General features: G+C 64.0%; 1 protein-coding gene across 1 annotated transcript; it reads left to right on the top strand.

Moving 5' to 3' along the window:
• Positions 1 to 5,895: 5,895 nt before the first annotated feature.
• LOC146541906 (uncharacterized) lies at positions 5,896 to 18,164 on the top strand (the record flags this gene model as incomplete). The annotated part of the gene is made up of 4 exons (XM_085215373.1): positions 5,896 to 6,055; positions 13,585 to 14,058; positions 17,810 to 17,953; positions 18,037 to 18,164. Coding segments are annotated over exons 2-4 (716 nt in total), but the record flags the coding sequence as incomplete, so codon positions are not given.
• Between the last annotated feature and the right edge of the window lie 142 nt (positions 18,165 to 18,306).

Raw genomic sequence — 18,306 nt, 5'->3', positions numbered from 1 at the left:
GGGGGTGTTGGGGTGGGTGGGTGGTGGGATGTGGGGTGGTTGGGATGATGTGGGGTGGTGACGTGCGATGTGTGACCCCACCCCGGTCCCCCGCAGCACGGTGCTGCCCGCCGCGCAGGAGGAGCTGCTGTCGCTGCAGCGCTGGCTGGACGCGGTGGAGCAGCAGCTGCCGGTGGCTCGGGCGCAGCGCTGCAGGTAACGCCGTGCAGCAGCGCGGGGCCGCAACGGGGCGCTGCTCCCGCGGGGCCGCAACCCGCTGTGCCCGCAGGTGGGGATGCGGCCCCACATCGCTGCCCCAGAGCGCTGCTACCACGGACTGCCCCGCCCCCCACATCACTGCCCCGCCCCCCACATCACTGCCCCGCCCCCCACATCACTGCCCCCCACATCACTGCCCCCCACATCACTGCCCCGCCCCCCACATCACTGCCCCAGAGCGCTGCTACCACGGACTGCCCCGCCCCCCACATCCCTGCCCCCCACATCACTGCCCCCCCCACATCACTGCCCCGCCCCCCACATCCCTGCCCCCCACATCACTGCCCCCCCACATCACTGCCCCCCCCACATCACTGCCCCCCCCACATCACTGCCCCGCCCCCCACATCACTGCCCCCCCCACATCCCTGCCCCCCACATCACTGCCCCCCCCACATCACTGCCCCCCCCACATCACTGCCCCCCACATCACTGCCCCCCACATCCCTGCCCCCCACATCCCTGTCCCCCCCACATCACTGCCCCCCACATCACTGCCCCCCCCACATCACTGCCCCCCACATCACTGCCCCCCACATCACTGCCCCGCCCCCCACATCACTGCCCCCCACATCACTGCCCCCCACATCCCTGCTCCCCACATCACTGCCCCCCACATCACTGCCCCCCACATCACTGCCCCCCCCACATCACTGCCCCCCACATCACTGCCCCCCACATCACTGCCCCCCCCACATCACTGCCCCCCACATCACTGCCCCCCACATCCCTGCCCCCCACATCACTGCCCCCCACCATCACTGCCCCCCCCACATCACTGCCCCCCCCCCCACATCACTGCCCCGCCCCCCACATCACTGCCCCCCCCACATCACTGCCTCCCCCGCCCCCCACATCACTGCCCCCCCCACATCACTGCCCCCCACATCACTGCCCCCCCACATCACTGCCCCCCCCCATCACTGCCCCCCACATCACTGCCCCCCCACATCACTGCCCCCCCCCCACATCACTGCCCGCCCCCACATCACTGCCCCGCCCCCCACATCACTGCCCCCCCCACATCACTGCCCCCCCCCCACATCACTGCCCCCCCCACATCACTGCCCCGCCCCACATCACTGCCCCGCCCCCCACATCACTGCCCCCCCCACATCACTGCCCCCCCCCTCACTGCCTCGCCCCCCCCACATCACTGCCCCCCACATCACTGCCCCCCCACATCACTGCCCCCCCACATCACTGCCCCCCCCCACATCACTGCCCCCCACATCACTGCCCCGCCCCCCACATCACTGCCCCGCCCCACATCACTGCCCCGCCCCCACATCACTGCCCCCCCCACATCACTGCCCCCCCCATCACTGCCCCCCACATCACTGCCCCCCCCACATCACTGCCCCGCCCCCCACACATCCCTGCCCCGCCCCCCACTCCACTGCCCCCCACATCACTGCCCCGCCCCCCACATCACTGCCCCCCACATCACTGCCCCGCCCACATCACTGCCCCCCCCACATCACTGCCCCCCACATCACTGCCCGCCCCCCACATCCCTGCCCCCCACATCACTGCCCCCCCCACATCACTGCCCCCCCCACATCACTGCCCCCCACATCACTGCCCCGCCCCCCACATCACTGCCCCCCCCACATCACTGCCCCCCCCCCCACATCACTGCCCCCCCCACATCACTGCCCCCCACATCACTGCCCCCCCCACATCACTGCCCCGCCCCCCACATCACTGCCCCCCCCACATCACTGCCCCCCCACATCACTGCCCCCCACATCACGGCCCCCCCACATCACTGCCCCCCCCACATCACTGCCCCCCACATCACTGCCCCCCCCACATCACTGCCCCCCACATCACTGCCCCCCCACATCACGGCCCCCCCACATCACTGCCCCCCCACATCACTGCCCCCCCATCACTGCCCCCCCACATCACTGCCCCCCACATCACAGCCCCCCACATCACTGCCCCCTCCACATTCCTGCCCCCCCCACATCACTGCCCCCCACATCCCTGCTCCCCACATCACTGCCCCCCACATCACTGCCCCCCACATCCCTGCTCCCCACATCACTGCCCCGCCCACATCACTGCCCCCCACATCCCTGCCCCCCACATCACTGCCCCTCCCTGCTCCCCACATCACTGCCCCCCACATCACTGCCCCCCACATCCCTGCCCCCCACATCACAGCCCCCCACATCACTGCCCCCCCACATCCCTGCCCCCCATCACTGCCCCGCCCCCCACATCCCTGCCCCCCACATCACTGCCCCCAACATCCCTGCCCCCCCATCCCTGCCCCCCACATCACAGCCGCCCCACATCACAGCCCCCCACATCACTGCCTCCCCACATCACTGCCCCGCCCCCCACATCAATGCCCCCCCCACATCACTGTCCCCCACATCCCTGCCCCCCCACATCACTGCCCCCCAATCCATCCCTGCCCCCCAATCCATCCCTGCCGCCCCATTCCTCCCCCCAATCCATCCCTGCCCCCCCACATCACTGCCCCCCAATCCATCCCTGCCCCCCCCATCCCCGCCCCCCCCAATCCATCCCCGCCCTCCCAATCCATCCCCGCCCCCCATACCCCCCCCCAACTCTGACCCTCTGCCCCCCCCCCCTTTGTGCCCGCCCCGCGGTGCCGCTCACGCCCGGCCGCCCAAACTGAATGGGGCATTGAGAGCGCGCACAATGAGCCGCTGCGGGGAGGGGGCGCGGGGGGGGGGGGGCACAAAACGGGGGGGGAGCGTGGGATTGGGAGGGTCGGTGGAGTGGTCGTGATCATAGGGGGGGGTGCAGCGGGATGGGGGGGGCGTGGGTGGGGGCGCAGAAGAAATGGGGGGGGCCGTGGGATCGGGGGGGGGCCGAGGGTGGAGGGGGTGTAGAAGAAATGGGGGGGGGGTCCGTGGGGTGGGGGGGGTCCGAGAGGTGGGGGGGTGTAGAAGAAATGGGGGGGGCCGTGGGGTGATGGGGATCCGAGGGCTGGGGGGGGTGTAGAAGAAATGGGGGGGGGTCCGTGGGGTGGGGGGGGTCCGTGGGGTGGGGGGGGTCCGAGAGGTTGGGGGGGGTGTAGAAGAAATGGGGGGGGCCGTGGGGTGGGGGGGGTCCGAGAGGTGGGGGGTGTAGAAGAAATGGGGGGGGGTCCGTGGGGTGGGGGGCGTCCGAGAGGTTGGGGGGGTGTAGAAGAAATGGGGGGGCCGTGAGATGGGCGGGGCCGTGGGTTTGGGGTCCCCGTGGGATCCAGGGGGGGGGGGTTCGAGGGCTGGGGTCCCCGTGGGGTGGGGGCTCCGTTCTCCCCGCAGTGTGGGAAGGGTCGCCCTGCCCCCCCCCCAGTCCCCCCCCCACCCAGACAAAGCCAAAGCCCCGGGGCCGCCCCCCAGCTCCGCCCCCCATCACCACCACACCCGGAGCCGCCGCCCCCCCCCCACCCCGGAGCCGCCCCCTCTGACCACCCCCCACCCCCCCCCCCCCCACCATCGGAGCCGCCCCCACTGACCACCCCCCCCACCCCCCCCCCCAAATCGGAGCCGCCCCCTCTAACCACTCCCCCCCCACCCCCCACCCCGGAGCCGCCCCCCCTCACCACCCCCCCCCCACCCCATCGGAGCCGCCCCCTCTGACCACCCCCACCCCCCCCACCCCCCCCACCCCGGAGCCGCCCCCTCTGACCACCCCCCCCACCCCCCCCCATCGGAGCCGCCCCCTCTGACCATCCCCCACCAATCGGAGCCGCCCCCTCTGCCCCCCCACCCCCCCCCCATCGGAGCCGCCCCCTCTGACCACCCCCCCCACCCCCCCCCCATCGGAGCCGCCCCCTCTGACCATCCCCCCCCAATCGGAGCCGCCCCCTCTGACCACCCCCCCCACCCCCCCCCCATCGGAGCCGCCCCCTCTGACCATCCCCCCCCAATCGGAGCCGCCCCCTCTGACCACCCCCCCCACCCCCCCCCCATCGGAGCCGCCCCCTCTGACCACCGCCGCCCCCGTGACGCCCCCAAAAATAGGGGGGTTGGGGAGGGGGGGGGGGGCGCAGCCAGAAGCCCCTCCCTCCCCCCGCAGCTCTGACCCCATAGGACCCACCTACAGCCCCCTACCCCCCCCCCGGGACCCCATACAATGGGGGGGGCACAGCAGCTCTGACCCCATAAGACCCACCCAGAGCCCCCTGCCCCCCCGGACCCTATGAAATGGGGGGGGGCACAGCAGCTCTGACCCCACAGGACCCACCCAGAGCCCCTCCCCCCCCGGGACCCTATGAAATGGGGGGGGGCACAGCAGCAATGACCATCCCCCCCCAGGACCCCACGCTATGGGGGGGCGCAGCAGCTCTGACCCCATAGGACCCACCAGATCCCCTCCCCCCCCAGGACCCCAACCCACGGGGGGGGCACAGCAGCTCTGACCCCACAGGACCCACCCAGATCCCCATCCCCCCCCGGACTCCACGCTATGGGGGGGGCACAACATCTCATACCCCATAGGACCCACCCAGAGCCCCCTGCCCCCCCGGACCCTATGAAATGGGGGGGGGCACAGCAGCTCTGACCCCACAGGACCCACCCAGAGCCCCATCCCCCCCCGACCCTATGCAATGGGGGGGGCACAGCAGCTCTGACCCCATAGGACCCACCCAGAGCCCCATCCCCCCCCGGACCCTATGAAATGGGGGGGGGCACAGCAGCTCTGACCCCATAGGACCCACCCAGAGCCCCCTGCCCCCCCGGACCCTATGCAATGGGGGGGGGCACAGCAGCTCTGACCCCATAGGACCCACCCAGAGCCCCCTGCCCCCCCGGACCCTATGAAATGGGGGGGGCACAGCAGCTCTGACCCCACAGGACCCACCCAGAGCCCCATCCCCCCCCGGGACCCTATGAAATGGGGGGGGCACAGCAGCTCTGACCCCATAGGACCCACCAGATCCCCTCCCCCCCCAGGACCCCAACCCACGGGGGGGGCACAGCAGCTCTGACCCCATAGGACCCACCAGATCCCCATCCCCACCCGGGACCCTATGAAATGGGGGGGGGCACAGCAGCTCTGACCCCACAGGACCCACCTACAGCCCCCTACCCCCCCCCGGGACACCATACAATGGGGGGGGCACAGCAGCTCTGACCCCATAGGACCCACCCAGAGCCCCATCCCCCCCCGGACCCTATGAAATGGGGGGGGCACAGCAGCTCTGACCCCATAGGACCCACCCAGAGCCCCATCCCCCCCCGGACCCTATGAAATGGGGGGGGGCACAGCAGCAATGACCCCATAGGACCCACCCAGATCCCCATCCCCCCCCAGGACCCCAACCCACGGGGGGGGCACAGCAGCTCTGACCCCATAGGACCCACCCAGATCCCCATCCCCCCCGGACCCTATGAAATGGGGGGGGGGGCACCGCAGCTCTGACCCCACAGGACCCACCCAGAGCCCCCTGCCCCCCCGGACCCTATGAAATGGGGGGGGGCACAGCAGCTCTGACCCCATAGGACCCACCCAGAGCCCCTCCCCCCCCAGCAGGTGCCGGACTGGGGGGCGGGGCGGCCCGCGCAACGGGGCGGGGGAGGTCGGGTGCGGGGAGCGGTTGGGGGGGGGGGGGGGGGGGGGGTTTCGCGAAGCGGTGGGAACGGCGCCGTCGCCCCTCCCCCCCCGCGGATGGCTGCGAGGCCGCGGGGGTTTCCCCGGTAACGGCGGCGAAGGGGTTAAAAGGGCAGCGCGGCCGCTTTGTGCCGCCGAGGGGGGCGGGCGGGGAGCGAGGAGACCCCAAAAACCCAGAGCCGCCGCCATGCGCGGAACCGGGGATGGACGAGGGGTGAGGCGGCGGGCAGCGCCCCGATGGGCGGCGGGGAGCGGGAGGGGGAGGGGCTGGGGGGGGGGAGGGGGAGGGGAGTGGGAGTGGGACCGTGAGTGGGAGTGGGAGTGGGAGTGTGAGTGTGAGTGAGTGTGTATGGGATGTATGCGTCCATATGGGGCTGTGTGCCTTTATATGGGCCTGTGTGCCTTTATATGGGGCTGAGTGTGTCCATATGGGGCTGAGTGTGTCCATATGGGGCTGAGTGTGTCCATATGGGGCTGTGTGCGTCTATATGGGGCTGTGTATGTTTATATGGGGCTGTGTGCGTTTATATGGGGCTGTGTGCGTTTATATGGGGCTGTGTGTGTTTATATGGGGCTGTGTGTGTCCATATGGGGCTGTGTGTGTCCATATGGGGCTGTGTGCGTTTATATGGGGCTGTGTGTGTCCATATGGGGCTGTGTGCGTGTATATGGGGCTGAGTGTGTCCATATGGGGCTGTGTGTGTGTATATGTGGCTGTGTGTGTTTATATGGGGCTGTGTGTGTCTATATGGGGCTGTGTGCGTCTATATGGGGCTGTGTGCGTTTATATGGGGCTGTGTGCGTCCATATGGGGCTGTGTGCGTCCATATGGGGCTGTGTGCGTTTATATGGGGCTGTGTGCGTCTATATGGGGCTGAGTGCGTCCATATGGGGCTGTGTGTGTTTATATGGGGCTGCGTGTGTCGATATGGGGCTGTGTGCGTCTATATGGGGCTGTGTGCGTCCATATGGGGCTGTGTGCGTCCATATGGGGCTGTGTGCGTCTATATGGGGCTGTGTGCGTCTATATGGGGCTGTGTGCGTCCATATGGGGCTGAGTGCGTGTATATGGGGCTGTGTGCGTCCATATGGGGCTGTGTGCGTCCATATGGGGCTGTGTGCGTCCATATGGGGCTGCGTGTGTCTGTATGGGGCTGTGTGTGTTTATATGGGGCTGTGTGCGTCTATATGGGGCTGTGTGCGTTTATATGGGGCTGTGTGCGTCCATATGGGGCTGTGTGCGTCTATATGGGGCTGTGTGCGTGATATGGGGCTGTGTGCGTTTATATGGGGCTGTGTGCGTTTATATGGGGCTGTGTGCGTCCATATGGGGCTGTGTGTGTTTATATGGGGCTGTGTGCATCCATATGGGGCTGTGTGCGTTTATATGGGGCTGTGTGCGTTTATTTGGGGCTGTGTGCGTCCATATGGGGCTGTGTGCGTCCATATGGGGCTGCGTGTGTCGATATGGGGCTGTGTGCGTTTATATGGGTCTGTGTGCATTTATATGGGGCTGTGTGCGTCTATATGGGGCTGTGTGCGTCTATATGGGGCTGTGTGCATCCATATGGGGCTGTGTGCATCCATATGGGGCTGTGTGCGTGTATATGGGGCTGTGTGCGTGCATATGGGGCTGTGTGCGTGCATATGGGGCTGAGTGCGTTTATATGGGGCTGTGTGCGTTTATATGGGGCTGTGTGCGTTTATATGGGGCTGAGTGCGTTTATATGGGGCTGAGTGTGTTTATATGGAGCTGTGTGCGTTTATATGGGGCTGTGTGCGTTTATATGGGGCTGTGTGCGTCTATATGGGGCTGTGTGTGTTTATATGGGGCTGTGTGCGTCCATATGGGGCTGAGTGCGTGTATATGGGGCTGTGTGCGTCCATATGGGGCTGTGTGCGTCTATATGGGGCTGTGTGCGTGTATATGGGGCTGTGTGTGTTTATATGGGGCTGTGTGCGTCCATATGGGGCTGTGTGCGTTTATATGGGGCTGTGTGCGTCCATATGGGGCTGTGTGTGTTTATATGGGGCTGTGTGCGTCCATATGGGGCTGTGGCGTTTATATGGGGCTGTGTGCGTTTATTTGGGGCTGTGTGCGTCCATATGGGCTGTGTGCGTCCATATGGGGCTGCGTGTGTCGATATGGGGCTGTGTGCGTTTATATGGGTCTGTGTGCATTTATATGGGGCTGTGTGCGTCTATATGGGGCTGTGTGCGTCTATATGGGGCTGTGTGCATCCATATGGGGCTGTGTGCATCCATATGGGGCTGTGTGCATCCATATGGGGCTGTGTGCGTCCATATGGGGCTGTGTGCGTCCATATGGGGCTGTGTGCGTCCATATGGGGCTGTGTGCGTCCATATGGGGCTGTGTGCGTGTATATGGGGTGCTGTTTGGCTGTTCGTTAAGGGTGTGTGTTGCGTTGTATAAGGCTGTGTGTATAGGGCTGTGTGTGTATAGGGCTGGTGTGTGTATAGGGCTGGTGTGTGTATAGGGCTGTGTGTGTATAGGGCTGTGTGTGTATAGGGCTGTGTGTGTGTATAGGGCTGTGTGTGTGTATAGGGCTGTGTGTGTGTATAGGGCTGTGTGTGTATAGGGCTGTGTGTGTGTAGGGCTGTGTGTGTGTATAGGGCTGTGTGTGTATAGGGCTGTGTGTGTATAGGGCTGTGTGTGTGGTGTGTGTATAGGGCTGTGTGTGTGGTGTTATAGGGCTTGTGTGGGTGTGATAGGGCTGTGTGTGTTAAAGGCTGTGTGTGTGTAGGGCTGTGTGTGTATAGGGCTGTTGTGTGTATAGGGCTTTGTGTGGTGTGTATAGGGCTGTGTTGTGTATAGGGCTGTGTGTGTATAGGGCTGTGTGTTTAGGGCTGTGTGTGTATAGGGCTGTGTGTGTGTTAGGGCTGTGTGTGTATAGGGCTTGTGTGTGTATAGGGCTGTGTGTAGGCTGTGTGTGTATAGGGCTGTGTGTGTGTAGGGCTGTGTGTTGTGTGTGTGTTATAGGGCTTGGTGTGTATAGGGCTTGTGTGTGTGTGTTAGGGCTGTGTGTGTGTATAGGGCTGTGTGTGGCTGTGTAGGCTGTGTGTGTGTAGGGCTGTGTGTGTAGGCTGTGTGTGTATAGGGCTGTGTGTGTGTGGGTGGTGTGTGTGTGGTGTATAGGGCTGTGTGTGTGTAGTAGGGCTGTGTGTGTGTATAGGGCTGTGTGTGTATAGGGCTGTGTGTGTGTAGGGCTGTGTGTGTTAGGGCTGTGTTGGTGTGGTGTATAGGGCTGTGTGTGTATAGGGCTGTGTGTGTATAGGGCTGTGTGTGTATAGGGCTGTGTGTGTGGGCTGGGTGTAGGGTTGTGTGTTGGTGTTGTAGGGCTGTGTGTGTATAGGGCTGTTTGTGGTGTGTGTATAGGGCTGTGTGTGTAGGTGTGTGAAGGGCTGTGTGTGTATAGGGCTGTGTGTGTATAGGGCTGTGTGTATAGGGCTGTGTGTGTATAGGGCTTGTGTGTGTATAGGGCTGTGTGTGTATAGGTGTGGGTATAGGGCTGTGTGGTGTATAGGCGTGTGTTGTGGTGTTGGGCTGTGGGTGTGTATAGGGCTGTGGTAGGTGTTGTTGTATAGGTGTGTGTTGGGCTGTGTGTAGGGCTGTGTGTGTAGGCTGTGTGTGTATAGGGCTGTGTGTGTATAGGGCTGTGTGTGTATAGGGCTGTGTGTGTATAGGGTTGTGTGTGTTGATAGGGCTGTGTGTTAGGCTGTGTGTATAGGGCTGTGTGTGTATAGGCTGTGTGTATAGGGCTGTGTGTGTATAGGGCTGTGTGTGTGTATAGGGGTGTGTGTGTATAGGGCTGTGTGTGTATAGGGCTGTGTGTATAGGGCTGTGTGTGTATAGGGCTGTGTGTGTAGGCTGTGTGTGTGTATAGGGCTGTGTGTGTGTATAGGGCTGTGTGTGTAGGGCTGTGTGTGTATAGGGCTGTGTGTGTAGGGCTGTGTGTGTATAGGGCTGTGTTGTGTATAGGGCTGTGTGTGTATAGGGCTGTGTTGTTTATAGGGCTGGTGTGTGTATAGGGCTGTGTGTGTATAGGGCTGTGTGTGTAGGGCTGTGTGTGTATAGGGCTGTGTGTGTGTAGGGCTTTTAGGGCTGTGTGTGTGTATAGGGCTGTGTGTGTATAGGGCTGTGTGTTAGGGCTGTGTGTATAGGGCTGTGTGTGTGTAGGGCTGTGTGTGTATAGGGCTGTGGTATAGGGCTGTGTGTGTATAGGGCTGTGTGTATAGGGCTGTGTGTGTATAGGGCTTGTATAGGGCTGTGTGTGTATAGGGCTGTGTGTGTGTATAGGGCTGTGTGTGTAGGGCTGTGTGTGTGTATAGGGCTGTGTGTGTATAGGGCTGTGTGTGTGTATAGGGCTGTGTGTGTGTAGGGCTGTGTGTGTATAGGGCTGTGTGTGTATAGGGCTGTGTGTGTATAGGGCTGTGTGTTAGGGCTGTGTGTGTGTATAGGGCTGTGTGTGTGTAGGGCTGTGTGTGTGTAGGGCTGTGTGTGTGTAGGGCTGTGTGTTGTGTAGGGCTGGTTGGTAGGTTTGTGTGTGTATAGGGCTGTGTGTGTGATAGGGCTGTGTGTATAGGGCTGTGTGTGTATAGGGCTGGTGTGGGTGTGTGTGTAGGGCTGTGTGTGTGTTTTAGGCGGTGTAGGGCTGTGTGTGTGTAGGGCTGTGTGTGGTTGTTATAGGGCTGTGTGTGTGATAGGGCTGTGTGGTGTATAGGGCTGTGTGTGTTAGGGCTGTGTGTTAGGGCTGTGTGTGTGTAGGGCTGTGTGTGTGTATAGGGCTGTGTGTGTATAGGGCTGTGTGTGTGTAGGGCTGTGTGTGTATAGGGCTGTGTGTGTATAGGGCTGTGTGTGTGTATAGGGCTGTGTGTGTGTAGGGCTGTGTGTGTAGGGCTGTGTGTTTATAGGGCTGTGTTTGCATCGCTCAGTGCTTCATGCAGTGCACAACGCTGCAAGATCTGCAGGTGCTGTGCACACGGTGCTGCGTGTGCATGGATGGCAGAGGTGCTGTGAGCAGCACACGATGCTGGCAGTGATGCAGGGGCTGTGTGCGCTCACCTGGGGCACTGCTTGCAGTTGCTGCACTGGTGCTGTGCATCGTTCAGTACACCGTCAGCTGTGCAGGTGCTGCGCGTGGTGCTCAGCGCTGTGTGTGGGGCTCTGCAGGCATGCACGGTGCAGGTGTGTGGTGCAGCTGCCGTGTGTGGTGCAGGCACTGTGCCCGTGAGCCGTGTGTGCATGCAGGGTGCAGGTGGTGTCTGCAACACTGTGTGCATGCAGGGTGCAGGTGGTGTCTGCAACACTGTGTGCATGCAGGGTGCAGGTGGTGTCTGCAACACTGTATGCATGCAGGGTGCAGGTGCTCTGTGCACGCCGCTCCGTGTGCAGCGCGAGTGCTGTGAGCGGCGCAGGTGCTGCGCAAATGAATCTGGTTGCAGGTGTTGCGTGCGGTGCGGGTGCTGTGCAGGTTGGGCAGCGTGCGCGTGCAGGGTGCAGGTGCTGCGCCAGTGATTCTCAGCCTGCACCCATGGTGCGGGCGCCGCATGTGGTGCAGGCACTGTGAGCGGTGCATGTGCAGTGCTGCGGCGCCCGTGGTGCAGTGCATGCGTGCAGAGCGCACCCCGGGCCGTGCTGCTGCTGCACGAGCGCGCAGCCAGCGCGGTGCTGTGGGTTGGCTGCTGTTTGTGCGACGTGGCTGCAGCGTGCAGCGTGCAGGGCGTGGTGCGCGTGTGTCGGGGTGGGCGGGTGGGCTGTGAGCACACGTGCATGCGTTGCGGAGCAGCGGCGCACGCGGGTGGAGGGAATGCACTGATGCGCTGCAGACAGGTGGTGTTTTTCCTGCACCGGGTGGCAGCGTCTGCACGCCTGCCCGTGTGCTTCGTTAGCGGTGCGCCTAACGAGATGTGCAGCGGGAGGGAGGGGGGCTGCGGTGCTGCAGGTGCTGCTGTGCATGGAGGCCGGTGCCATGGCTGTGCAGCGCTGTGCCTCAATGCAGGGCTCAGGGTGCAGTGCTGCAGTGCAGGGCTTTGGGTGCAGGACTTTGGTGATTAACTTTGAATGCAGGATTTTGAGTGCAGGATTTGGGTGCAGGGCTTTGGGTGCAGGATTTTGGGTGCGGGATTTTGCTGCAGGTCTTTGGTGCAGGACTTTGGCACCTGATTTTGGTGCAGGACTTTGGCACCTGATTTTGGTGCAGGACTTTGGGCGCAGGAGCGCAAAACGGGGCTTTGGATGCAGCACTTGGGGTGCAGGGCTTTGGTGCAGAACTGGGTGCAGGACTTTGGGTGCAGGACTTTTCAGGTGCAGGACTTCAGGTGCAGAACTTTGGCACCTGATTTTGGCACAGGACTTTGTTGCAGGATTTGGGCGCAGGACTACGAGTGCAGGACTTCAGGCACAGAACTTTGGCACAAGATTTTGGTGCCGGGCTTTGGATGCAGAACTTTGGTGTAGGACTTCGGCGTAGAATTTGGCACAGGATTTTGTTGTAGGATTTTGGGTACAGAACCTTGGGTGTAGGATTTTAGCACCTGATTTTGGTAGAGGGTTTTGGTGCAGGCTTTGGATGCAGGGATTTGGGCACAGGATTTAGGTGCGAGACTTTGGCACGGGACTTTGGTTGCAGGATTTTGGGTGTAGGATTTTGGTGCAGGACTTTGGGTGCAGGACTTTGGGTGCAGGACTTTGTTGCAGGATTTTGGGTGCTAAACTTTGGCAGCTGATTTTGACACAGGACTTTGGGTGCAGGACTTTGGGTGCAGGACTTTGGCACAGGATTTTGATGCAGGACTTTGGGTGCTAAACTTTGGCACCTGATTTTGGCGCAGGACTTTGGGTGGAGGACTTTGGGTGGAGGACTTTGGGTGCAGGACTTTGGTGCAGGATTTTGGTGCAGGATTTGTGTGGAGGATTTTGGCACAGGATGTTGGTGCAGACTTTGTGTGCTAAACTTTGGCAGCTGATTTTGGCGCAGGACTTTGGTGCAGGACTTGTAAGCAGGACGTTGGGTGCAGGATGTTGGCTGCAGGACTTTGTGTGCAGGACTTCGGCACAAGATTGTGGTGCAGGACTTTGGTGCAGGAATTGCGTTCAGGACTTTGGTGCTGGACTTTGGGTGCAGGACTTTGGCACAGGATTGTGGTGCAGCACTTTGGTGCAGGACTCTGGTGCAGGACTTTGGCGCAGGATTGCGGTGCAGCACTTTGGTGCAGGACTTTGGTGCAGGACTTTGGCGCAGGATTGCGGTGCAGGATTGCGGTGCAGGACTTTGATGCAGGACTTTGGCGCAGGATTGCGGTGCAGGACTTTGGTGCAGGACTTTGGCGCAGGATTGCGGTGCAGGACTTTGATGCAGGACTTTGGTGCAGGACTTTGGCGCAGGATTGCGGTGCAGGATTGCGGTGCAGGACTTTGATGCAGGACTTTGGCGCAGGATTGCGGTGCAGGACTTTGGCGCAGGACTTTGGTGCAGGACTTTGGTGCAGGACTTTGGTGCAGGACTTTGGTGCAGGACTTTGGCGCAGGATTGCGGTGCAGGATTGCGGTGCAGGACTTTGATGCAAGACTTTGGTGCAGGATTGTGGTGCAGGACTTTGATGCAGGACTTTGGCGCAGGACTTTGGCACAGGATTGCGGTGCAGGATTGCAGTGCAGGATTGCGATGCGGCGGGCGCAGGGATTCCCGCAGCCCCGTTGACGCCCGGCCCGGCTCGTTGCAGGCCGGGATGTGAGCGCAGCCCCGCAGCGCCATGGGGAACTCGGCGAGCCGCCCCGGCTGCCTGGGCCAGAAGAGCCGCCGCCCCGAGGAGCCGCCGGTGCCGGATGGGGGCTGCGGGACCGAACCCCGCACCGGGAAAGCGCCGACGGAGAACGGCTGGAGCGCGACGGGGCCACGGCGCAGCCCGGCGCTGCAGCGCAGCCTCTCGGAGGCGGCGGTGCAGAACGGCAGCACCGCGTGCGTGGCATTGCGGGCGCGGGGACGGGAGGGGGCGGCCATCTGGACCCCCCCCCGGGCGCCGCGTGGGCCGCGGTCGTGGCAGCCGGTCAGCGCGCGGGAGGTGACGGAGGTGACGGAGGTGACGGAGACCATCGTGACGGAGATCGTGGAGGTCACCCAGTACCCGGCGGGGGGGGACGCCGCCGCCACCCGGACCGGCACCGCCGCGCTGACGGATGGCACCGATGGCCACGAGGTGATGGCCGAGCAGCGGCCCCCGAAAGGGATGGCAGCGTGCCGACCCCGTGGCCGTGGGGATCGCGGTGTCCCCAGCTGTCCCCATGGGATCCCGGTGCCCCCAGTTGTCCCTAAGGGGATCCCAGTGCCCCCAGCTGTCCCCGTGGCTGTGAGGACCCTGCTGTGCCCAGCTGTCCCCATGGGGACCCCAGAGCTCCCAGCTGTCCCCATGGGGACCCCAGAGCTCCCAGCTGTCCCCATGGGGACCCCGGAGCTCCCAGCTGTTCCTATGGGGATCCCAGAGCCCCCAGCTGTCCCCATGGGGATCCCGGAGCTCCCAGCTGTCCCCATGGGGACCCCAGAGCTCCCAGCTGTTCCCATGGGGATCCCGGAGCTCCCAGCTGTCCCCATGGGGACCCCAGAGCTCCCAGCTGTCCCCATGGGGATCCCGGAGCTCCCAGCTGTTCCCATGGGGACCCCAGAGCTCCCAGCTGTCCCCATGGGGATCCCGGAGCTCCCAGCTGTCCCCATGGGGACCCCAGAGCTCCCAGCTGTCCCCATGGGGATCCCAGAGCTTCCAGCTGTCCCCATGGAGATCCTGGAGCCCCCAGCTGTCCCCATGGAGATCCCAGAGCTCCCAGCTGTCCCTATGGGGATCCCAGAGCTTCCAGATGTCCCCATGGAGATCCTGGAGCCCCCAGCTGTCCCCATGACTGTGAGGACCCCAGTGCCCCCAGCTGTCCCCATGGGGACCCCAGTGTCCCTAACTGTCCCCATGGGGATCCCAGTGCCCCCAGCTGTTCCCCGTGGGGACTCCAGAGCCCCCAGCTATCCCCACATGGGATTCCAGAGCCCCCAGCTGTCCCCATGGAGATCCCAGAGCTCCCAGCTGTCCCCATGGGGATCCCAGAACTCCCAGCTGTCCCCATGGGGATCCCAGAGCTCCCAGCTGTCCCTATGGGGACCCCAGAGCTCCCAGATGTCCCCATGGGGACCCCGGAGCTCCCAGCTGTCCCCATGGAGATCCCAGAGCTCCCAGCTGTCCCTATGGGGATCCCAGAGCTTCCAGATGTCCCCATGGAGATCCTGGAGCCCCCAGCTGTCCCCATGACTGTGAGGACCCCAGTGCCCCCAGCTGTCCCCATGGGGACCCCAGTGTCCCTAACTGTCCCCATGGGGATCCCAGTGCCCCCAGCTGTTCCCCGTGGGGACTCCAGAGCCCCCAGCTATCCCCACATGGGATTCCAGAGCCCCCAGCTGTCCCCATGGAGATCCCAGAGCTCCCAGCTGTCCCCATGGGGATCCCAGAGCTCCCAGCTGTCCCCATGGGGATCCCGGAGCTCCCAGCTGTCCCCATGGGGATCCTGGAGCCCCCAGCTGTCCCCATGGGGATCCCGGAGCTCCCAGCTGTCCCCATGGGGACCCCGGAGCTCCCAGCTGTCCCCATGGAGATCCCAGAGCTCCCAGCTGTCCCTATGGGGATCCCAGAGCTTCCAGCTGTCCCTATGGGGATCCCAGAGCTTCCAGATGTCCCCATGGAGATCCTGGAGCCCCCAGCTGTCCCCATGGCTGTGAGGACCCCAGTGCCCCCACCTGTCCCCATGGGGACCCCAGTGTCCCTAACTGTCCCCATGGGGATCCCAGTGCCCCCAGCTGTCCCCATGGGGATCCCAGAGCCCCCAGCTGTCCCCATGGGGATTCCAGTGCCCCCAGATGTCCCCATGGGGATCCCAGAGCCCCCAGCTGTCCCCATGGGGATCCCAGAGCTCCCAGATGTCCCCATGGAGATCCTGGAGCCCCCAGCTGTCCCCATGACTGTGAGGACCCCGGTGCCCCCAGCTGTCCCCATGGGGATCCCAGAGCCCCCAGCTGTCCCCATGGGGATCCCAGAGCCCCCAGCTGTCCCCATGGGGATCCCAGAGCCCCCAGCTGTCCCCGTGGGGATCCTGGTTCTTCCCACCCAGTGCCAGGAGTCTCCACGGCTCCGTCTGCGGTGCTGCAGCCATGCGCTTGGGGCTGCTGTGGTGCTGCACAGCTGCTGGGCTGCATCGTGCCCGCTGTGCACCCCGGGGTCCGTGTGTGGTGCTGGGACAGCACTGAGCCCTTCCCTGGCGTGGGGACATCGGGGATGTGGGGACAAGGGGGCACATAGGGACAGGAGGATGTGGGGTCATGGGGGATATATGGGGACACATAGGGACATGGGGATATGGGAACATGGGGATGTGGGGACATGGGGACATCTAGGGACATGGGGATGTGGGGACAAGGGAGCACATAGGGACACGGGGACGTGGGGATGTGGGGCATGGGAATACAGGGACATGGGGATGTGGGGCACGGGGATGTGGGGACAAGGGAGCACACAGGGACATGGGGACGTGGGGACGTGGGGACGTGGGGATGTGGGGCATGGGAATACAGGGACATGGGGATGTGGGGCATGGGGATGTGGGGACAAGGGAGCACACAGGGACGTGGGGACGTGGGGACGTGGGGATGTGGGGCATGGGAATACAGGGACATGGGGATGTGGGGCACGGGGATGTGGGGACAAGGGAGCACACAGGGACATGGGGACGTGGGGACGTGGGGACGTGGGGATGTGGGGCATGGGAATACAGGGACATGGGGATGTGGGGCACGGGGATGTGGGGACAAGGGAGCACACAGGGACATGGGGACATGGGGACGTGGGGACGTGGGGATGTGGGGCATGGGAATACAGGGACATGGGGATGTGGGGCATGGGGATGTGGGGACAAGGGAGCACACAGGGACATGGGGACATGGGGACGTGGGGACGTGGGGATGTGGGGCATGGGAATACAGGGACATGGGGATGTGGGGCACGGGGATGTGGGGACAAGGGAGCACACAGGGACATGGGGACATGGGGACGTGGGGACGTGGGGATGTGGGGCATGGGAATACAGGGACATGGGGATGTGGGGCATGGGGATGTGGGGACAAGGGAGCACACAGGGACATGGGGACATGGGGACGTGGGGACGTGGGGATGTGGGGCATGGGAATACAGGGACATGGGGATGTGGGGCATGGGGATGTGGGGACAAGGGAGCACACAGGGACATGGGGACATGGGGACGTGGGGACGTGGGGATGTGGGGCATGGGAATACAGGGACATGGGGATGTGGGGCACGGGGATGTGGGGACAAGGGAGCACACAGGGACATGGGGACATGGGGACGTGGGGACGTGGGGATGTGGGGCATGGGAATACAGGGACATGGGGATGTGGGGCATGGGGATGTGGGGACAAGGGAGCACACAGGGACATGGGGACATGGGGACGTGGGGACGTGGGGATGTGGGGCATGGGAATACAGGGACATGGGGATGTGGGGCACGGGGATGTGGGGACAAGGGAGCACACAGGGACACGGGGACGTGGGGATGTGGGGCATGGGAATACAGGGACATGGGGATGTGGGGCATGGGGATGTGGGGACAAGGGAGCACACAGGGAATACAGGGACGTGGGGATGTGGGGCATGGGAATACAGGGACATGGGGATGTGGGGCATGGGGATGTGGGGACAAGGGAGCACACAGGGACATGGGGACATGGGGACGTGGGGCATGGGAATACAGGGACATGGGGATGTGGGGCATGGGGATGTGGGGACAAGGGAGCACACAGGGACATGGGGACATGGGGACACTGGAGGGGACGCAGGTGGGCCGGGACCCCCCTGGCAGTGAACCCGGGGGGATCCCCTTTGCCCCAGCGGTGTCTCCCTGCAGGTGACCCCCCAGGCCGTCCCCATCCCCGAGGACACCCCGGAGGCCCTCCTGGCGTGGGTGGCCGACATGGAGGAGCTGGTGGGCAACCAGAAGCCGCCGGCCGCCGACGTGAAGGTGGCGAAGGCGCAGCTGGAGGAGCAGAAGGTCGGCGCCGCCATGCGCCGCGCTGCGGGGCTGCAGTTGGGGCACGGAGCCCCGGCTCAGCCCCGACCCCGCGTCGCCCGCAGCTCCTGCGACGGCTGCTGGAGGAGCGGCGGCCCCGCGTGGAGCGCGGCCTGCAGGACGAGGCCGACCGTGCGGACGTGGCTGCGCTGCGGCAGCGCTGGGGGCGGCTGCTGCAGGAGGTGCAGGACAGGTGGGGGCGGCTGCGGGGCTGCGGCGGGGCGGGCGGCTCTGTTGGCACACGGACTGTGCCCATCCCCGTCCCCTGTCCCCCACCCCATAATTGTCCCCATCCCTGTCCCCCATCCCTTGTCCCCATCATTGTCCCCCGTCCC

This window comes from Meleagris gallopavo, unplaced genomic scaffold (genome assembly GCF_905368555.1).
Source record: "Meleagris gallopavo unplaced genomic scaffold, MGAL_WU_HG_1.1 scaffold_22, whole genome shotgun sequence".
NCBI lineage: Eukaryota > Metazoa > Chordata > Aves > Galliformes > Phasianidae > Meleagris > Meleagris gallopavo.
Note: the sequence above shows the minus strand (reverse complement) of the source record. Positions and strands in the feature narration are given on the sequence as shown.